General features: G+C 40.3%; 1 protein-coding gene across 3 annotated transcripts in view; it reads left to right on the top strand.

The window, feature by feature from the left end:
• LOC134344471 (rho GTPase-activating protein 12-like) overlaps positions 1-23,556 on the top strand; it is a 228,866-nt gene that overhangs the window by 94,620 nt on the left and 110,690 nt on the right. For 2 of the 3 annotated variants that reach the window (XM_063044339.1, XM_063044338.1), the window contains exons 3-5: positions 9,440-9,697; positions 14,210-14,350; positions 14,915-14,995. In XM_063044339.1, coding sequence (XP_062900409.1) covers positions 9,440-9,697; positions 14,210-14,350; positions 14,915-14,995 — 480 coding nt within the window. The remainder of the gene's footprint in view (positions 1-9,439; positions 9,698-14,209; positions 14,351-14,914; positions 14,996-23,556) is intronic. The other variant, XM_063044341.1, reaches the window with a different exon arrangement.

Genomic DNA, 23,556 nt, shown 5'->3' with positions numbered 1-23,556 from the left:
TAAATCATAAATAAACAGCACAGAAAAGGAATAGTGAGGTTATGTTCATGGACAGTTCAGAAATCTGATGATAAACATAGAAACATAGAAAATAGGTGCAGGAGTAGCCATTCAGCCCTTCGAGCCTGCACCGCCATTTATTATGATCATGGCTGATCATCCAACTCAGAACCCCGCCCCAGCCTTCCCTCCATACCCCCTGACCCCTGTAGCCACAAGGGCCATATCTAACTCCCTCTTAAACATAGCCAATGAACTGGCCTCAACAGTTACCTGTGGCAGAGAATTCCACAGATTCACCACTCTCTGTGTGAAGAAGTTTTTCCTAATCTCGGTCCTAAAAGGCTTCCCCTGTATCCTCAAACTGTGACCCCTCGTTCTGGACTTCCCCAACATCGGGAACAATCTTCCTGCATCTAGCCTGTCCAATCCCTTTAGGATCTTATACGTTCAATCAGATCCCCCCATCAATCTTCTAAATTCCAACGAGTACAAGCCCAGTTCATCCAGTCTTTCTTCATATGAAAGTCCTGCCATCCCAGGAATCAATCTGGTGAACCTCCTTTGTACTCCCTCCATGGCAAAGATGTCTTTCCTCAGATTAGGGGACCAAAACTGCACACAATACTCCAGGTGTGGTCTCACCAAGGCCTTGTACAACTGCAGTAGTACCTCCCTGCTCCTGTACTCGAATCCTCTCGCTATAAATGCCAGCATACCATTCGCCTTTTTCACCGCCTGCTGTACCTGCATGCCCACTTTGAATGACTGGTGTATAATGACACCCAGGTCTCGTTGCACCTCCCCTTTTCCTAATCAGCCACCATTCAGATAATCTGTTTTCCTATTTTTGCCACCAAAGTGGATAACTTCACATTTATCCACATTAAATTGCATCTGCCATGAGTTTGCCCACTCACCCAACCTATCCAAGTCAGCCTGCATCCTCTTAGCATCCTCCTCACAGCTAACACTGCCACCCAGCTTCGTGTCATCCGCAAACTTGGAGATGCTGCATTTAATTCCCTCATCCAAGTCATTAATATATATTGTAAACAACTGGGGTCCCAGCACTGAGCCTTGCGGTACCCCACTAGTCACCGCCTGCCATTCTGAAAAGGTCCCGTTTATTCCCACTCTTTGCTTCCTGTCTGCTAACCAATTCTCCACCCACACCAATACTTTACCCCCAATACCGTGTGCTTTAAGTTTACACACTAATCTCCTGTGTGGGACCTTGTCAAAAGCCTTTTGAAAATCCAAATATACCACATCCACTGGTTCTCCCCTATCCACTCTACTAGTTACATCCTCAAAAAATTCTATGAGATTCGTCAGACATGATTTTCCTTTCACAAATCCATGCTGACTTTGTCCGATCATTTCACCGCTTTCCAAATGTGCTGTTATCGCATCCTTGATAACTGACTCCAGCAGTTTCCCCATCACCGACATTAGGCTAACCGGTCTATAATTCCCCGGTTTCTCTCTCCCTCCTTTTTTAAAAAGTGGGGTTACATTAGCCACCCTCCAATCCTCAGGAACTAGTCCAGAATCTAACGAGTTTTGAAAAATTATCACTAATGCATCCACTATTTCTTGGGCTACTTCCTTAAGCACTCTAGCATGCAGACCATCTGGCCCTGGGGATTTATCTGCCTTCAATCCCTTCAATTTACCTAACACCACTTCCCTACTAACATGTATTTCACTCAGTTCCTCCATCTCACTGGACCCTCTGTCCCTTACTATTTCTGGAAGATTATTTATGTCCTCCTTAGTGAAGACAGAACCAAAGTAATTATTCAATTGGTCTGCCATGTCCTTGCTCCCCATAATCAATTCACCTGTTTCTGTCTGAAGGAAGAAGCTTTTTCTAAAATGTTTTAAGTGATGATCTTCTGACTCCTCTCTGATAGTAGTACTATGAAGAGGACATGCCCCATTTGGTGTGGGTCCTTAATGATGGATGCCACCTTTTGATGATGTCCTCTGGTGAGGAGGGTTGTACTGTGATGTTTATATAATTATTGAATTCAGTACTTCAGTTCAAAAGTGTTCATATTTGCACTCGGTACTAGGCTAGGAGAAAAGGTGGGATTGGACAACAGCTGTGAAGCAAGTTGGATAAAATATTAAATTGGTCAAAAACTGGGAGATGAAATTCAATAGAATGCAAGTTATTGGACATAGGTAGAAATAACAAGTACGGCATAAATGATGCTGAAGTAGTTTCAGAATGATAGGACAAGTCTTTGAGATATGAAGCTTAATGTGAAATCATACCATGAGTAGACCGTTTGGCCCTTCAAGCCGCCGTCACCTTTATGATAAAGATTCTTTAAAAACAAAGCAGATCAGAAGATGTGTTTTAACAAGCAATCTGCTGGGGGAGCTCAGGTCAAGCAGTATCTGTGGGAGAAGGGGAGGGAGAGGTGGAGAGGATTTGTTAATGTTTTGAAATGAAAATCTTCATCAGTCATGCATTGGAACGATACCCCGCATCTCTCCCTGAACCCACTGATGCTGATTTGCTTCTGAGCGCCTCAAGGCAGATCCTTGTTCTAGATTCCAGCCTCTTTGTCTCTTGTGTCTCCAGAAGTTATAGTTGTTTTATTGCAGGGTATAACATATACTTTCTGTGAAAATGTTTTTAAAAGATACCACCTTTACAAAAGTGATCATCTCCAGGCAAATGTTTATATTGATAGAGTGGAAAACAACTCAAAAAATAGAACTGTAGGAGAAAAAAGGTTTAGATGTGTTTTTAAACGCAAACAACAGGAATTCTGCAGATGCTGGAAATTCAAGCAACATACATCAAAGTTGCTGGTGAACGCAGCAGGCCAAGCAGCATCTATAGGAAGAGGCGCAGTCGACGTTTCAGGCCGAGACCCTTCGTCAGGACTAACTGAAGGAAGAGTGAGTAAGGGATTTGAAAGCTGGAGGGGGAGGGGGAGATGCAAAATGGAGGGGGTGATATACTGCGTCCGGTGCTCCCGATGTGGTTTTTTATATATTGGTGAGACCCGACGCAGACTGGGAGACCGCTTTGCTGAACATCTACGCTCTGTCCGCCAGAGAAAGCAGGATCTCCCAGTGGCCACACATTTTAATTCCACATCCCATTCCCATTCTGACATGTCTATCCACGGCCTCCTCTACTGTAAAGATGAAGCCACACTCAGGTTGGAGGAACAACACCTTATATTCCGTCTGGGTAGCCTCCAACCTGATGGCATGAACATTGACTTCTCTAACTTCCGCTAAGGCCCCACCTCCCCCTTGTACCCCATCTGTTACTCATTTTTATGCACACATTCTTTCTCTCACTCTCCTTTTTCTCCCTCTGTCCCTCTGAATATACCTCTTGCCCATCCTCTGGGTCACCCCCCCCCCCCTTGTCTTTCTTCCCGGACCTCCTGTCCCATGATCCTCTCGTATCCCCTTTTGCCTATCACCTGTCCAGCTCTCGGCTCTATCCCTCCCCCTCCTGTCTTCTCCTATCATTTTGGATCTCCCCCTCCCCCTCCAACTTTCAAATCCCTTACTCACTCTTCCTTCAGTTAGTCCTGACGAAGGGTCTCGACCTGAAACGTCGACTGCGCCTCTTCCTATAGATGCTGCTTGGCCTGCTGCATTCACCAGCAACTTTGATGTATGTTGCTTTAGATGTGTTCTTCTCTTTCTCGCTCTCTCTTTCTCTCTCACGCAAACACACATGCAATGTTTAACCTTTAAATTTAAAGATTTTACTTTATAAGGAATGGGAAAATCGGGAGATAGGCCTAAGATCAACTGAGACATTCTACATTGATGATCCAAAAATATTTTGCTCACATTTCCAGTGAACAAAATATACAAAACAAAAAAAAAAACAGATCTTTAAAAGTAAGGCTTGGTAAAAGCCTTACTTGGTAAATACTAAACACGTTTGTGAGTTTGGGGTATTTTTTAACCACAGTGTTCTAATGGTACAAAGAAGTCTTTCAAGATTAATTCAGAATATCATTCCCAAGGATTGACCCAAAGCCTGGATTTAACTTGAGTGTGTTTAATAATTTTATTTTGTATTTTTGTTTATTATTTTATCAAGATAGAAATCTGGCCATGGAAATTAATTATATCAGGCAGCATCGATGGAAATGAATAAACAGTTGACATTTTGGGCTGAGACTTTTCTTCAGGATTTGACCCAAAGCATCAATTGTTTATTCATTTCCATCGATGCTGCCTGACCACCTGAGTTCTTCCAGCATTTTGTGTACGTTGCTTGGGGTTTCCAACATCTGCAGAATTTCTCATGTTTTAAGTAATTATAATCACTAGCCTCAGACCTTATTGTTTCTAACTTCAGTGTAACATTAACAACTAAGTGTCAAAATTTGTTTCACACGGTCCCTCTTGGCAATATTCTGTAGAGCCATGACTTATAAAGCAGCATTATGATGCAGTGTATTAAGTCAAGAAGAGTTGATTGTCTTGGTCCCAATAATTTCTCTAGTTGTATTTCTTCACTAGTACTAACATTGAACTGAGATCTAGATCAAGACCCTTTGTATCTATTCAATGATACATTTAGTTAATTCACATGATAGTTAATGCACATGATAGTTAATTCTAAACTATTTGGGTAAGAATTTAAGAACCTAGCAACTCATATTCCCATGGTCAATATTCCCGTAGATCAGTAAACATTCAACAAACTGCAACTAATCAAAATCTAACATGTAAAATGTAACTGGTTGAGTTATCTTCATAAGTGCTACAACTCATTGCTGATTTTCATGCAAACCTGCAGTATAAAAACAAGTTCTTTAGTCCACAGTGGTAATTATAATTATCTTTTAAAAATCGTCTTTACCATAACAGAGGCCTGTAACCAACTATTCAAATGCTTGTCTGGATGCTACTCAAATGTTGTGAGCACCTGTTTCCAACAGCCACTTGGGCAATGCTCAGATTCTCTCTAAACTTACTGTCTGTCTCTTGCCTCTTACCCTTATGTATGTTAGGGTAAAGGGTAAGGAACCTTTGGTTATAGAGAAAAGATTCCTGTTATTTATTCCCCTGGATATTTTTTAAAAGTATGTTAGCTATTTAAGATGAGGTGAACTACATACAAGTGCATATCTGTTGTTTTATTTTGTTTCTGATTCCATTTTAAATTACTTTTGAGGCATTGCAACATCAGTAAGGTTGCATCAGATGTATTTAGAATTTTCAAACTGGTTTAGTGTAGCAATATCCAACAGTTGAGTAATGTTTCTGTATATCTGACTAATAAAATAATTGGGCTAAATACTGGTATAATTTAATCAATTGGAACCTCATCCTGTTATTTGTGTATGTCATTTGAAGCTGTACTATATAAGAGTTTGCTCAATTTAACTCCTGAGTAACACATACAAAATGCTGGAGGAACTCAGCAGGTCAGCAGTATCTATGGAAATGAGCAAACTGTGGATGTTGCGGTTGAGTCCTTTCATCATTGAAGGGTCACATCACGAAACATCAACTGCTTATTCATTTCTGTTGGTGCTGCCTGACTTACTGAGTTCCTCCAGCATTTTGTATGTGTTACTCTAGATTTCTGGCATCTGCAGAATCTCTAGTCTTTATCAACTTAACGCCTTTCCTTTTGCCTCTTCCACTCCTCTCCCATCTCATTTTAAACTTAACATTTTTGTTGCAATATTTGGCATTGTGTCACAGAGGTTGTCAATACTTTTATCAGTGTAAAATATCAGCACACAGTAAAGCAAAAAGCAAACAAGTTTTAGAAAGCTCTACACACAGTATTATCTGGAGACATTTTTCAGGTTTAAATTTTCGGTTGGCTCTCCCTTCCATTTTCTACCCTGAGTACTGAGTGCACATCTATATTAAGCTATCTTCTAACACTTGTCCGTAGCCTTCTATGCCTAGACAATTCAAGTACTTGGCTACATGCTTAAATGCTGTCAGTGACTCTGCTTCTACTACACTCTGGTGTATTTCAATACCACTCTGGGTCAAAAAGAATCTCCTTCAAGTCCTCTCTAAATTAGTTTCTTGGACCATTTCTTCCAGGACATAGGTAACCTGTGCAAGAGAAACTGGTTGAATCTGAACTGGGGGGTATCTGATATCCTGGTGATTTGCTGGAAGTGCTCGGGGGTTTTAAATATTCTGGCAGGGCTATGGGATGGAAAGTATAGTGTAGATGAGAAAGATGAAGCAAATATAGACATTAAAATGAACAAGTCCAGTTGGCAAGAGAGGGAGCAAGGAAGGGCTAAACTGCATCTATTTTAATGCAAGAAGCCAGAGGGATAAGGCCGATTAACTGGATGTGTGTATTGGCACATGGAATTGTGATGATACAGCCATCATGGAAACATAGTTGAGGAATGGGCAAGAGTAGTAGCACAGTGTTCCAGGGTGTAGATGCTTCTGGTGTGATAGCAGTAAAGACAGGTAGGGTGGGGGAGAAGTTGCATTATTGATTAGGAAGAAAATTACGGCAGTGAGGCCATATGGGTAGAATTTTAAAAAATAAAAAAAAATTGGAATTGCTGTTGTTGAGAGCAGGGTGGTAGATATTGCCTGCATTGACTCTAGTAAGGCCCTTAAGAAAGTCCTACAAGATAAGTTGTTCCAGAAGATTAGATCCAGGTTAGCTGTTCCAGAACATGGGATTCAAATAGAGAACAGATATGTGGCTCCTACACAAAGTGAGGTGGCAAGTCGGATACAATATTGACTTGGTGGTAGGAGGCAGAGACTGCTAGTCAAAGAGTAATTTTTGGATTGGATACCCATGACTAGTGGTGTGTTGCAGAGACTGGTGCTGGGTTCTTTACTGTTTGTCATATACTGTGTATTAATGATTTGGGGGCCAATGTAGATGGTATGATTAGTCAGTTTGCATATGAAATCTCAATTGGTGATAGAGGACAGTGAAGAAGGTTACCTACAGGATTTGGATCAGCTGGGAATGTGGGCAGAGAATTACTTGATGGAATTTAATTTAGGCAAATGTGATACAATGTATTTTGGAAAGTTACATCAGAGCAGGAGATAAGCAGTGAATTGCAACAAGATCTTGGGATAAAAGTACTAGTTGCTTGAAGGTGGTGAAGAAAGTGTTCAATATACTTGCTCTCATTGACTGAGGCATTTGGTTTAGGAGTTTAGACATCTTGTTACAGTTAGTTAGCTGCACATGGAGTATTGTGTGCTGTTTTAGTTGTTATGTAATAGGAAGGATGTAATTAAGCTAGAGAAGGTGCTAGAAAAGATTCACAAGACTGTTGCTTAGAACAGAGGACCTGATTATAAGGAGAGATTGGAAAGGTTGGGATTGTTCTCTGGGGGGAAAAAAAGGACCCTGAGAGATGACCTTAGAGAGGTTTATACAAATTAATGAAGGACATAAATAAGGTTTGTAACCCTCTCACCAGGGCTGCTAACAAATTAGGCTCGTTAGTTATCGCTGGCTAACATTTACGTGACTCACCATTGCATAGGTAACAGTGAGGTGGCCAACTTCAGTAAGCAACGAACGTCTAAGGTCAGTGTGATTCAAAGTTTCAAAAGTTAAAGGTTCAAAGGTCCAATTTAATGTCAGAGAAATGTATACAATATACATCCTGAAATGCTTTTCCTTTGCAAACATCCACGAAAACAGAGAAGTGCCCCAAAGAATGAACGACAGTTAAACCTCAAAGTCCCCCCCCCCAAGCTCCCCCTTCCTCCTGCGCGTAAGTGGCAGTGAGCAATAATCCCCCTTCCCCCACTGGCAACAAAAGTTCAACCAAACAGTAAAGTTGGAATGTTCTGTCGAGAGAATGGAGATGATGGTGAATGCTGTATAATCACTGCCCCATGCAAAATTATTGTTTTCCCGGAAATACGGAACTCGCACCAGCATAAAATCAAAGTAGAAATATATTTACAAGCAGTTAACAGCAAAAAGGGCCATTACAGTTAGACCAGTCAAAATGTGCACATAAACATTGGAGCTCATTGCTGGGTAGTTGGGTACTTCGATTTAATTACTCATGGCACTGAACCCACGTTCTGCTTAGAAGATACCAGCCACAGTTTGAACGTCCCTCGAAGACAGTTACAAATGAACTGGCTAGCTCAGAAATATGGGCAGTTCCTCCTTTGGATCCATTCGTCTGCACAAAGCACTTTTTACAACTGTCTTTCTCCTTCGGGCAGGGTTTTGTGTGTGTCTTTCCTTGTGCTGTTCTCTGTACCTCTGTCTTCTCCCAACATCTGCCAAAAAGTCCCAAAAGCAAATCATTTTTCCCTAGAAATTTGATGCCACTAATTTCTCTTGAATGTTTCATTTCAACCCACTGGACAGAATGTTATCAAGGCAATACCGATTGGCTGACATGATATTCCTAAGTTGATCAAAAGATTCCTTGTCTTAGCAGAAACTAAAATACTAGACCCTGAAGCTTAATTAACAGAACACACTGCTTTTTACAGAAAAACCGCAGAAAATAAAATACCTAACAGCATAACATGAGTAATATAATAAAACATGTTCTTAATCAGGGTATTATAGGTAGATAGTCAGAATCAATTCCCAAGGCTGTGGAGTCCAAAAATGTAGGGCAGAGGATGAAAGTGTAAAGGAGGTTTATGAGGCAATGTTTTTAACAGAGTGGTAGTTGCCTAGAATGCAGTGTTGGGGGAGGTAGTAGAAGCAGTTTCAATTGCAGTGTTCAAGAAACATTTAGACACATGAACATTATTTATTTATTCATTTATGGGATGTGGGTGTCGCCAGCTAAACTGGCATTTATTGCCCATCCCTAGATGCCCTTGAGAAGGTGGTAATAATCTGCCTTCTTAAACCGCTGCAGTCCCTGAGGTGTAAGTACACCCACAGTGCTGTTAGGGAGGGAATTCCATGATTTTGATCCAGTGACAATGAAGGAACGGTGATATGTTTCCAAGTCAGGATGGTGAGTGACTTGGAGGGAGATTTCCAAGTGGTAGCGTTCCCAGGTATCTGCAGTTTTCATCCTTCTAGATGGTAGTTGTTGTGGGTCTGGAAAGTGCTGCCGTAGGAACTTTGGAATACATTTTGCAATATTGGAACTTTGCAATATTTTTGGTATTTTTGTTATCCGCTATAACATTATTCTACATTTACTTTATTTAGTATTCTTGTATTTCTTGTATTATTTTGCTACCTTTTTTTTGTTTATAGTGAATAGGCCAAGCAACCATACATCATTTCAACAAACCAAATTGAAAGATTCCATTTTGTTCACAAACCTGTGAGGGCGATGATGAAAGAATATTAGTGCGAGGTCAGCAAAGATAAATGGGCAGTGTTTTGATTCCTATATTTAACACCCTAATTAAAATAATTTTCAAGCTGCATGTTCAATGGGATTAAAGTTTAATAGTTAATTTTTTATTCTTGCAGACAGTACCACCTGTGAGATCAGAATCTCCAGTCTATGCAAATTTACAAGAACTGAAAATATCTCAAGCTAACCTACCCCCCATTCCCACCAGTCCTCCCATGCAAGTTCATGGTGAATGGGAGGTGCATAAAGATAACACAGGACGCACATTCTATTACCACAAGGGAACACAAGAACGAAGCTGGAAGCCGCCTCGATGGACGAGAGATTCTGTAAATAAAGAGTGTGATAACCAAGGCGATTCTCTGAACCGTGGAGTAAGTACATTTATCTTAAAATCTAAATAATATCACATATAGCTGTGTCGTCATGTTTCCAAAATTCCTATTAGTACTTCAATAAGTTTGAGAATACTTCTGGCTGATTACCACCTTAATCTCCCTCAGCTGATGAAGTGGTATTTAATTGTATTAAAGCATTCTTGTTGGGGAATTTCATTTTCCTTCAACTCAGATGTCAGGAGCCTATCGCTAATGAGCTGGCTTGTAGAATCAGACTTATATGGTTTGCACAGAGAACAAAGTGTAATTAACCATGCCCTCACCAGGCTGCGTGCAATTGGATATGGCCATGTCATTAAAGTTCCCATCTACTGAATAGTCATCGTGGAGATGAAGATCAGCCGTTATACTTGGACTCTTGATAACATGTTCTGTTGCACCGCCAATGTACTAAGTGCAGTAGCAGTCATGATAGATCCAGCAGCTAACTTCTGCATCCATGCGATTATGCAGTTTGTCAGCATAACGGATTTGAATTAAGCTGCAGCCTATAACATCACAAGCTGGCAATTCCGTAAAGATGTCTAAAACTACTTCCTTACAGGAGACGTGAGCCCTTAGTAAAGGGTTTAAAAGCAGACCAGGAGTTGCACTCTGCAGAGTTGTCAATCCATTTAATCTCTACAATTCCACAACACTGGAATCTGATCAGAGCAGTGAAGTCCTGCCCTAATCCAACACTGTTAGCTTTGGCCAGCTAACCAACTAATAAGACAGGGCAGCTCCATTAAAATTCTCATCCTCAATGATGCTAGGTGTCCTACAGCAGAAGACACAAGAAAAAGCTGAAGAGTTTGCAGGCTTTGTAACCAGCAAGCTGAAATTTCTACCTCCTGAGAAAAATCAACACAAAGCAAGAATTCCAGTTAATTCTAAATGATGTCAAGAAATGTCTGAGAACATTTGCAGTCATCAACAGGTTTGGCTATAGTGCTTGTGCTTCAGAATCGGCTAAAATATAGACCAAGCTATTCCAGTGAGGGTACTGCACTGCCATCTACCCGTCAATTTAGAAATATTTCTTGGTGTGTTCTCCACAAAAAACAAGATACATCACTCTAAAGCAACACACACAAAATGCCGAAGGAACTGAGCAGGTCAGGAAGCATTGATGGAAATGAATAAGCAGTCCATTTTGGGCCCAGACCCTTCTTCAGGACCATCCTGATCCTATGAGTGGCAAAGTTTCCCCTCATGTTTCCCCTCATGTTTCCCCTTAAACTTTTCACCTTTTGCCTTTAACCCATGACCTCCAGTTATAGTTCCAGCAAATCTCAGTGGAAAAAGCCTGCTTGCACTTACCCTATATATATCTCTCATCATTTTGTATACCCCTATCAAATCTCCCCTCAATCTTTTATGTTCCAAGGAATAAAGTCCTAACCTATTCAATCTCTGTTTAAAGCTCAGTTTTCCAGTCCTGACAGAATCCTTGTAAATTTGCTCTGTACTCTTTCAACCTTATTTACATCTTTCCTGTAGGTAGGAGACCAAAGCTACACACAATACTTTAAATTAGGTCTCATTAATGTCTTATACAACTTCAACATAACATCCCATCTCCTGTACTCAATACTTTGATTTATGAAGGCCATTGTGCCAAAAACTTTCTTTGTGACCCTATTTACCTGTGCTGCTACTTTCAATGAATTATGGACCTGTATTCTCATATCTCTTTGTTCTATCACACTCCTCTGTGTCCTACCTGTTCACTGCGCAAGACCTATGCTGGTTGGTCCTACTAAAGTGCAGCACCTCACACTTGTCTGCATTAAATTCGATCGTCCATTTTTCAGTCCATTTTTCCAGCTGATCCAGATCATGTTGCAAGCTCTGATAGTCTTCCTTGCTGTCCACTCACCCCCAGTCTTGGTGTCATCTACAAATTTGCTGATCCAGTTAACCACATTATTGTCCAGATCATTGATATAGATGACAAACAACAACAGATCCAGCACCAATTGCTGCTGCACTCCACCAGTCAGGCCTTCAGTCAGAAAGGCAAACATCTACTACTACTCTCTGTCTTCTCCCACAGAGCCAACGTCTAATCCAGTTTACTACCTCATCTTGAATGCTAAGCGACTGAACCTTCTTAACCAACATCCCAAGCGGGATCTTGTCAAATACTTTACTAAAGTCCATGTAGATACCATCCACTGGCTTGTCTTCATCAATTTTCCTGGTACCTTTCTCAAAAAACACTCTAAAATTGGTTAGATGCGACCTACCATGCACAAAGCCATGCTGACTATTCCTAATCAGTCCCTGTCTATCCAAATATTTGTATATCCGGTCCCTTAGAATACTTTCCAGTAAATTTCCCTGTGGTGATGTCAAGCTCAGCATCCTATAATTTCCTGGTATATCTTTAGAGCCTTTCTTGAACAACGGAACAACATTAGCTATCCTCCCACTTCTCTGGTACCTCATCTGTCGGCAAGGATGACGTAAATATCTCTGCTAAGCCCCCTGCAATTTCTGCATTTGCTGCCTATTCCTGATCTCTTTTGGCTCCGCACACAGATTACCATTCTGATCTTCCAGAGGACCAGTTTTGTCACTTGCAATTCTGATGCTCTTAAAACATCTGTAGAATCCCTTAGGATTCTCCTTCACGTTGTCTGCTAGAGCAACTTCATACCTTCTTGTAGCCCTCTTGATTTCTTTTTAAAGTGTTTTCTTGCATTTCTTCTACTCCATATGTACCTCATTTGTTTTTACCTACATATACCTGCTATACACCTTTTTTTCTTCACCAGGACCTTAATATCTCTTGAAAACCAAGGTTCCCTAAACCTGTTATCTCTACGTTTTGTTCTGACAGGCACATTCAAGCTTTGTACTCTCAAAATTTCACTTCTGAAGGTGTTACACTTACCAAGTACATATTTGCCAGAAGACAGCCTGTCCCAGTCAGCATTTGCCAGATTCTTTATGATGATATCAAAATTGGTCTTTCTCCAATTTAGAATCTCAACCCACAGACCAGACCTTTTCCATAATTATCTTGAAACTAATGACAGCGTGATCACTAGATGCAAAGCGTACCCCTACAGAAACTTCTGTCACCTGCAATCTTATTCCCTAATAGGAGATCAAATATCATGCACACTATTACTTGGACTACAATGTATCAATTAAAGAAACTTTACTGAACACAGTTAGCAAACTCTATTCCATCTAGTCTTTTTACAGTATGGGAGTCCCAGTCAATATGTGGAAAGTTAAAATCACCTCCTTTCCTAATCTTAGGCTTCTTGCAACAGTCTGCAGTCTTTCTACAAATTTGTTCCTCTAAATCCTGTGGACTGTTGGTGGTCTATAATATAGCCACATTAATGGTGGTCATAACTTTCTTATTCTTCAGTTCCACCCATAAAGACTCACGAGATGAGTTCTTCACTGTTGTGACTGAGGACTGCTGTGACATCTTCCCTAACTAGAAATGCCTTTTATCCCTTTAATCCCTCCTGCTCTGTCATGTCTAAAACAATGGAACCCTGGAATATTGAACTGCCAGTCCTGCTGCTCCTCCAACCAAGTCTTACTAATGGCTGCAATATCATAATTCCAAGTATTGACCCATGCCCTGAGCTCATCTCCCTTTCTTACGATACTTCTTGCATTGAAATATACACAGCGCAGAACATTAGTTGCACCACGCTCAACCTTTTGATTCCTGATTTGCTTCTGGCACTCTGGCTCCCATAGTCCTGGAATATTCCCTGTTTTAACATGGAAAATTCCGGGACTCTTAAGTATAATCAGCCAAAAAGGCAACAAACTCAAAAGATAACTTTGGCATGACTGTATAATTGAATTTGCAGGAATGTTTTAGAAAGACAGAGGAGGACAGAGATAAAACAAGGATGACTGAGGTAGATGAAGCTATGGCTGACAAAGAGAATGTATAAGTGGCTATAGGTGAAGATAAATGAAGGTGAGGCTGTAACAATGAAGCTGTAGATTCAGGCATGAAAATGAGAAAAGTTGTCACCAGAGCTCAAGTGACAAATCGGACCAAAAATGGCTGGGCAAGATAGGGGTATAAAATAGTGGTACTACAGGTCGATCTTCACTAATCCGACTACCTGTAATCCGGTTCCTTCGATAATCCGGCACTGATTATGCTTAATGTGATCCTTCTGTAATTCGGCATTTTCACTAATCCAGCACTCCTCAGGTCCCAATGGTGCTGGATTATTAAAGGTCGACCTGTACTACTATTACTGGTAGATTGATTTAAAGGAACTCAGCTGCATTCTGGAAAAAAAAATCAAATAATTGTTATGATTCCAGGTAATGGTGGCAGGACTCGAATATTTGCTTTGCATTTACTTTGCCGTTAAATTAAGGGGATGTTTTCTGTCAAAGGGAAACCTGCATCTGCTTCTGTATTTTTTCAGTAACAGCATTCTCAAATGCCTGAAGCTTACATAATCAGACACATAAAGCACAACATGTTACTTCTCTAAATGCTTCCAGTATCACATCACGGAAGAGAACTGTCGCAGCTTTTACTCAAGCCACTCTGATAATCAGTTTGATTTGCCACCACGTGGGTGGTCAGAAGAATTGGATGATCGTGGCCAAACTTTGTATGTTAATGAATATACTAATGAAAAGGTACTTTGATTTTTTTTCTTGTTGATTTGCTCTGCACCTACTTACTCTTCATTTGTACAGCTCTTTCTACTGATGTAAATTATAATGGTGGGCATTCATGCATTAAAAATTTCGTTGGATGTGATTGACTATTTGTGACAAATTTCCATTTCCTGTTTGTGGTGATTAATAGACTGCTAGAGTGGATGTAAGTAGATGGGAACATTCTGTCAATCAGTCAGTCTGAATGCTTATTTATCCTATTTTCAGTAAAACAAAGATCCATTTTAAGGGACAAGAACTTACAATGCACTGCTATTTGGTATAAAGAGCTGTACACTTTTTAGCTTGTCAGTTGAAAGAAATTGAGCATATTTGTTAGCCTGATAACAGTCTTATTTTTAAATACAATTATTTTGTTTATATAATGTGATTTCACTTGTCTCTATTTTAGTGTTTTCATTCAGCCATTAGGAGTTCGTATGGTAATCTTACAGATACATTATGCATTTGATGTAACAATTAGGCTGTGATGAATCTCATGAACAGATTTACAAGCGTATGTGAGCTTGTTTTTGTTTACAGTGGATGAAACATATTGATGATCAAGGTCGACCATATTATTATCGTGCTGATGGATCCAAATCTGAATGGGAATTGCCGCAGGTGAGTTTGTTACTTTTGCAGATGCTTGGGGATAATTAAGGTTTTAGAGTAACCTTTGAGGTGCATGTTTTTTTTCAGTTGTGGATTTCATATGCTTGATCCATGGTTTAAATAAGAAATTCAATATTAAATCACAGCTACAGACAAGCGTGAACATTTTGGCATCCATGCTGAAGGGAGTTGGGAGACTGATCATTTAAAAATGCTGTTTTTTTTGTACGGGTGATATTTGACTGTTGATTTGTCTCTGCGTGAAGGTGAACTTAAATTAATTAAAACACCATTTCCTAACGAGCACATTTTGCTATTATTAAATGGAAGTTATGGTTAGTGGTGTTAGCTTTTGTTTTGGGTCAGAAGGATATAGAATTGAACTTCAAAACGGATACTTAAGCATTGCGGATGCCATTTCTGCTCTATTAAGGGATTGCAACAGTCTGTCAGCAAAGATATTAAACTGCTGACCCCTCTCCTGTCTCAGGTGTGCATAAAAAATAGCATGACAATTTCCAGAAAAGCTTTTTGGGATTCTGGCCAACAATTTTGAGGCTCTATAAGGCACTGGTAAGACCTCACTTGGAGTACTGTGAGCAGTTTTGGGCTCCTTATTTAAGAAAGGATGTGCTGACGTTGGAGAGGGTACAGAGAAGATTCACTAAAATGATTCCGGGAATGAGAGAGTTAACTTATGGGGAACGTTTGTCCGCTTTTGTACTGTATTCCTTGGAGTTTAGAAGAATGAGGGGGGACCTCATAGAAACATTTTGAATGTTGAAAGGCATGGACAGAGTGGATGTGGCAAAGTTGTTTCCCATGATGGGGGAGTCTAGTACGAGAGGGCATGACTTAAGGATTGAAGGGCGCCCATTCAGAACAGGGATGCGAAGAAATTTTTTTAGCCAGAGGGTGGTGAATCTATAGAATTTGTTGTCACGGGCGGCAGTGGAGGCCAAGTCATTGGGTGTATTTAAGGCAGAGATTGATAGGTAACTGAGTAGCCAGAGCATCAAAGGTTATGGTGAGAAGGCGGGGGAATGGGACTAAATGGGAGGATGGATCAGCTTATGATTAAATGGTGGAGCAGACTCGATGGGCCGAATGGTTGACTTCTGCTCCTTTGTCTTACCTTGTCTTGTCTAATTTTCTCCTAACCAACAGTTATAAAAATGTTCATAAAAATGCTGGTGAACGCAGCAGGCCAAGCAACATCTATAGGAAGAGGTACAGTCAACGTTTCAGGCCGAGACCCTTCGTCGGGACTAACTGAAAGAAGACATAGTAAGAGATTTGGGAGGGGGAGATCCGAAATGATAGGAGAAGACAGGAGGGGGAGGGATGGATCTAAGAGCTGGAAAGTTGTTTGGCAAAAAGGATACGAGGCTGGAGAAGGGAGAGGATCCCCTCATACCTCATCCGTTATTTATTTATATACACACATACTTTTTCTCTCTCTCCTTTTTCTCCCTCTGCCCCCTCACTATACCCCTTGCCCATCCTGTGGTTCCCCCCTCCTCCTTTCTTTCTCCCTAGGCCTCCTCATGATCCTCTCATATCCCTTTTGCCAATCCATTGTTCAGCTCTTGGCTCCATCCCTCCCCCTCCTGTCTTCTCCTATCATTTTAGTTCTCCCCCTCCCCCTCCCACTTTCAAATCTCTTACTATCTCTTCTTTCAGTTAGTCCTACCGAAGGGTCTCGGCCCGAAACGTCGACTGTACCTCTTCCTAGAGATGCTGCCTGGCCTGCTGCGTTCACCAGCAACTTTTATGTGTGTTGGTTGAAGTTCCCGCACCTGCAGATTTCCTTGTGTTTGAATGTTACAATAGTCATGGGGGACTTCAATATGCAGGTAGATTGGGAAAATCTGATTGGTGCTGGATTCCGGTGGGGGGGGAGGTGTGGATTTCTAGAGTGCCTACAAGATGGCTTTTTAGAGCTGCTTGAGGTTGAGCCCACTTGAAAATCAGCTTTTCAGGATTGGGTGTTGTGCAATAAACTGGAATTGATTAGAGAGCTTAAGGTAAAAGAACCTTAGGGGAAGGTGATCATAATATGATCGAATTTACCCTGAAATTCGTGAAGGAGAAGCTGAGGTCAAATGTATCAGTATTACAGTGGAGCAAAGGGAATTACAGAGGCATGAGAGAGGAGTTGGCCAGTATTGATTTGAAAAGAACCCTGGCAGTGATGATGGCAGAGCAAAAGCTGGAATTTCTGGAAACAATTTGGAAAGCACAGGATATATACATCCTAAAGAGGAAGAAGTATTCTAAAGGAAAAATGAGACAACCGTGCTAACAAAGCTAACATAACAGCCAAAAACACTGTGTATTTTCTAATTGGAGAGAAAATACAAAAAATCTGAGGTGCAAAGGGACTTGGAATTACTTGTGCAGGATTCTCTAAAGGTTAATTTGCAGGTTGAATCTGCAAGGATGGTAAATGCAATGTTAGCATTTATTTCAAAAGGACTAGAATATAACAGCAAGGATGTAATGTTGAAAGTTTATAAAGCACAGTTGAGGCCTCACTTGAAGTATTGTGAGCAGGTTTGGGCCTCTTATCTTTGAAAGGATGTGCTTAAACTGGAGAGGGTTCAAAGAAGGTTCACGGAAATGATTCCAGGATTGAATGGCTTGTTACATGAAAAACGTTTGATTGTTTTGGGCTTGTATTCACTAGAATTCAGAAGAATGAGGGGTAACCACATTGAAACCTATCAAATGGTGAAAGGCCTTGATAGAGTGGATGTGGAGGGGATGACCAGAGGACACAGCCTTAGAATAGAGGGGTGTCCTTTTAGAATGGAGATGAGGAGGAATTTCTTTCTCCAGAGAGTGGTGAACCTGTGGAATTCTTTGCCATAGGCAGCTGTGGAGGCAAAGTATGTATGTTTAAGGCTGAGGTTGATAGCCTCTTGATTGATTTGGCATGAAGGGATATGGGGAAGAAGGCAGGAGATTATGGCTGAGTGGAAAATTCATGGTGAAGTGCGGAGCAGACTACATGGGCCCAGTGGCCTAATTCTGCTCCTTTATATTATGGTCTTCTGGCATAAAAGCAGAAAGTGCTGGAAAGTCCTCTGCAGGTCCGGCAACATCTGTGGAAAAAGAACCAATTAACATTTCTGGGATCCTTCATCAGAACTGAGAAAAGTGCTCTTGCTTTGTGGAAAGCAGCTGTTACTGTTTTCTGTATTATAATTTTGACTACTTAATGGTATTTGTGCTAATTCTAGGCTCATTAAAGGAACTTGAAATCCTATTTACCAGTGGCATTGATGGCTAAGAATGAAATTTATTTAGTATTGTCGTGAAGATGGTTACTAAATGGAATTCCACAGCTATCTTTCTCTGCAATTTAAATACTTTTATAGTTCATTAAATGCTCTCACATTGATATATTTGTAGTTTAACCCCATTATTACATCAGTTAGTGTAGTTTTCATGTCAGAATTATTTTGCCAAATTCATATTTTATAGGTTTGAGCATGTGTTGTAGAAAATCCAGTGAGATAAATTCTATATACATTTTCACTGTTAATATTGAACATTGATCATTGTTATAAAGATATTTTTCCTGATCAGATTTATCCAGCAGATGTTTCCTTTAGAGGACTGGAATTAAGGAATATTAGCAATCTACAAGATATACTTTTTCCTCGGAACAACAAACTTGAGAGAAAAAATGGACATTAAGTTAACATGTTACCATCATCTTCATTCCTATATTTCTTTTTAGTTCTAAGCTCCCATTTGGCAGTAACACCTGATAGGATCATTGTCACACTGCCTTAGGAGATGGATTGCAATTTTATGATGCACAAACCATGTCAACTAAATCAACAAAGTAATGATTTCATTGAGTGCACCGATATGGGCATTAAAGAGCAGCTATCCACATGTTTCTCTTGCATGTCTCCTTAATACAAACCATCTATTTTATTTACCTATAATTAAAGAATATTTAATTTCAATTTCAGGATGGTGTGCTTCTTTAGCTATTTATGCAGTGCTTCTAAGGATAAAATGGTTCATTTGTTACATGTGCACTGTGTGCTGTTCCACGTACATAGATTTAGATTCTCAATGTTGTTTGAGACACCTCAAATGACTTGGGAGTAGATTCCCTGAAGTCACTGAGGATACTGCATCTCTTTTCAGCGATTACAACATCCTTGCTGACTCGAGTATTGTAGACTATGACTATATGAATTTTTCCTTTGTTCATTTGAACCTCTTCTTATAACAATATTGGCCTGGTGTGCATGTTGCCACTGATTTATTTAATCTTATGAATTTGGATTGTTCTGCAGAATTGGTTTTGATATCTTTCCAGTGTCTTGAGATGCCTGCAATGACTAGTCCAGGTTTTAAAGCATATAGAAGGCAGGGATTATTGCTATCCAAGTCTTGATCTTTAAACATCACCTCAATCTGAGTAATTCTTCATTGTCGACCTAGTTAAGAACTCATTGTCTAAGTAATAGAATGTTGATTGGGGCTAAATGGTGGTGGTGGTGGGGGGGTGGTGTTGGTGGAAAGGAAAGGTTAAAATGTGGAATGTAAAGTTGTTGGATTGATGACTGGGGATGAAAGTATGCGAGCACTCCTAACACAAACTCAAATCTGGCTCCTTCACTGACAAAATTGCTCCACTGAGTATCAGTATATCCAGTTAGTCAACTGTTGTTAGTTTATTCCATTGTTGGTCAAGTAGAAATGTAAGCCAACAGATGTTTCCTCATTTTATTTTCTTGGCAACCTTCATGTGGAATATCTTTGTGACTCTGAGAATGGAATTCACTTTTTTGCTTTTGCTGTCAGCTTGACCCAGCATACATGCAATTTTTATAAAATACATTTTCAAGTGGTTGAAAATGTCTGTAGTGTTCCATGCATGGAAGATAATGTCTACAGCTCTTCTGAATTACCCTTGCTGGGGAAAGAGCTGTTTACGGAAAAGTGCTGCATTTAGCATTAAGTTAAGGTGGGTTCCTGGTAAATTAGTTTATTATCACATGTACTGAGGTATAGTCAAAAAACTGGTCTTGCACACAGTGGAGAAAGATCAGTTCGTTACAACAATGCATTGAGGCAGAACAAGGTAGAACAATAATAGTGCAGAATAAAGTATCACAGTACAGAAAAAGTACAGTTCATGTAGACAGGGGTAAGATCAAGAGTCCATCTTATCGTACCATTTAGCGGTCTTACAACAGTAAAAGCTGTCCTTAAGCCTTGTGGTACATGCTTTCAGTCTCTCTTGTATCTTCTGCCTGATTGGTGGGAGGGGGATCTTTGATTATGTTGGCTGCTTTATGGAGACAGCAAGAAAGTTTGATGGAGTCCATGTTATGGGCAGGGGTAAAGAAATTTGGCTGGTCTCTGTTGACCCCTACCAATTTTTAACGATGCGCCATAGACAGCATACTTATCTGGATGCATAACTGCTTGATATGTCAACTGCTCTGCACATTACCACAGGAAGCATGCTACCTATCACTGTTGCCGGAAAGGTGTCTGTGTGTGACCTCCTATCACCCTCCCTGCTCTGCGTCTATTCGAGTGCTCTCCCTCTCCTTCAGACTGCCAGAGGATATTACTGAAGTTCTTCGATTTATGGACTGGACTGGTCTCTTTTTTGGCTTTATATCTTTTATATTCTGTGTTTTCACCCATTCTTTCTTGTTGCCATCTGAGCTATTGTGGGGGCGGTGGTTGGGGTTTGATATTCTCACGGAGTGATTTAAATTTGTCGCACTTTGTATGTTTTTTTGTTGGAGGGGGAGTTGGGGGTTTGATGTTCTTGCAATTCGCCTGATGCTCTTGTTGCCGTTGTGATAGGTAGATCCTGATGAAGGGCAATAGGCAGATGAGGGAGGGAAGAGTGCTGTTAGCGAAAGGCTGGGAGGTGATTAATGCAATTTGGTTTCACCAGATAGCAATGGATATGATTTTCATTGTCAAAAATTCTGAAATATGGGAAGAATGCACAAGCTGTGATTTTTATTTTCCAGTTAAAGCTGAATTTCCAATCTTGTGATAAATGTGCAAGAAGGAAATGTTGTACTTCCTGTAATTGAACCTTTTGTTTTTGAAAACCTCTCAGAAGTTAAAAAGCGTCATTATCCATAGTTTGTCATCAGTCTTCTGGTTCTTTCCTGCCAAAAAATACACACTATTGTACTTTTTTTCAGGAGGAAGACACACAAAGGAAATTCTGCATTTCAGTTTGCTTCATATGTTAAGTGCAAGAAGTCATGAAAGATGCAAGTCTGTGTCCCAAAAATTTCCTGATACATTGTAATATGGTGTCTACGCAGAAAAGTTGTTTTTCCCTTGGTCATAAGTTCTGTTCAGCCTGTTTCTCAAACAGCAAGCAAAATTCCTTGCTTGTTTGTTAACATCAAAAACAAAATGGTAGAGAAATTAAACAGGTCAAGATTCTGTCAGAACAGAGTGTAAGCAAGGTAGCTAGTATAAAGAGGTGAAAAGGAGCAGTGAGACAAGCCAATAGGTGGAATTGGGTGAGGTGAGAGAAGATGGGTAGATGGAGCCAGTTGGGATGTAAAGGGAAAGTCAGACACAAAGATTGGAAGGTAACGTGGAACCAGATAAGGGCAGATGGAGCCATATGGAAGTGGAGATGAATAGTACGCCAAAGAAAGAAACACCTAGATGAATCACCAGTATATAGGACTGAGACAGACCTTGATAACTGATGGGTGGAAACAGATTGGGTATGATGAGGCATGATGGACAAATGGAGATAGGTGGAGGATGGCTGGGACTAGATCCATTGGAACACCAGAGGTAACTGTGTATGGAGAGAACGATTACGGGACAGTTCTTTGGCTCCGATCAGATTAATGAAGAACAATGAGATTGGCAGATCTATCCAGCTATATAATCGTGGAGAGACAATTTCAGCATGATATTGACAGCAAAAGTAGTATCTACAGACAAATTTGGAAGGTAGGATATAATTTAGTATCTGCTGTGACAGGGCAAGAGGCGTGTGGGTTGTGGGGATTAAAGCAAGACATTTCAGATATGATAGGCAGAGGTTTGCGATTTTACAACACTTCCAAGGGATTTGAGAGGAAACTGGGGTGTGAGAATGCAAGGGTTAGCGCTTTTTTTTTGAAGAGAGGTGCCAAGCTGCCAGATTAGAAAAGTCCTCAGAACCAAATGAATAGGAATGGTTGATGCCATCAACTAATGCAGGGAAAACAGAATTAAATATGGTTGTTTCTTTAAAAGATGTAGGCTTAAAGATGAAATGAGTTTGCAGGAGAAATTTAAGAAAATGCATAGCGAGGCATTCTTTGAAGCTGTTAGAACCATGAGGAGTTTCAAGAGCATGACCTGCTATGGGGAAACAATGAAAGTTTCAGAGATAACAGTCTAGATTAGCAGCTCCTAGCCTGGAGTATGACTCCTCTTAAATGGGTTGGAGGGTGTTGCTCTCTGAGGTTTCAATAATATTGAGGTACCTTAGTTAAATAGTGTGGAGAAATTATTAACATATTTTCTGTGCATGAGGTGACCTGTGATATTCAGTGATGAAGTGTTTTGAGATGTTGGTGATGAAACATATCAACTCCTCCCTGACAAACAACTTGGACCTGGTCCAATTTACCTACTGGCACAACAGGTCCACAGCAGATGTCATTTCACTGGCTCTTCACTCAACCCTGGAACACCTCAACAGCAAAGATGCAGACTTCAGGATGCTCTTCATTGACTACAGCTCAACATTCAATACGCTCATCCCCTCAAAACTAATCAATAAGCTTAAAGACCTTGGCCTCGATACCTCCTTGTGTAATTGGATCCTTGATTTTCTCACTTGCTGTTACCGGTCAATACGGAATGACGACAGCATCTCCTCAACGATCTCAATCAGCACAAGTGCACTACTACAAGGCTGTGTGCTCAGCCCCCCTGCTGTACTCGTGTTACACTTATGATTGTGTGGCTAAGCACAGATACCATGCCGTAGTCAAGTTTGCTGACGACACCACTGTCATAGGCCGAATCAAAGGTGGTGACAAATCAGCATATAGGAGGGAGATTGAAAATCTGATTGAATAGTGAAAACCAGTCCTTTAGGTTGTAGCTAATGGTAAATGATGCAACATCTTTTCATCTGCCCGCTGCTCTCGGCATGGCGTGCGTGCTTTGGAGAGATTTTTCTGAAGCCCGCTCGCAAATTTTGCATTGTACAGTGGAAACACCTATGACTTGCTGGAAGATACAAAAATAAGGCAACCCATCTAAGATAATCTCTGTGCAAAACAATCTTAATATTGATTACATGGATATGATAACATTTACACTGGTAACATAAGTTTTCTAATCAATTTAAATATAAAGTAATTTTTTAAACCTGTTGGATTTGTTTCCTTGTTCAAATAATTTCTCTATCAATAGTTTATGTTGGAGCAATTCATTTTGATATAACTGTTGGAAAATCCATTCTAATTTAGCCCTTTATTAGTCTAATAATTTTTGTCTATATTTCCTTATTTTAAGAAGTAGAATATTGAAATGACATC

This window comes from Mobula hypostoma, chromosome 3 (assembly GCF_963921235.1).
Source record: "Mobula hypostoma chromosome 3, sMobHyp1.1, whole genome shotgun sequence".
NCBI classification, from domain to species: domain Eukaryota; kingdom Metazoa; phylum Chordata; class Chondrichthyes; order Myliobatiformes; family Myliobatidae; genus Mobula; species Mobula hypostoma.
Note: the sequence above shows the minus strand (reverse complement) of the source record. Positions and strands in the feature narration are given on the sequence as shown.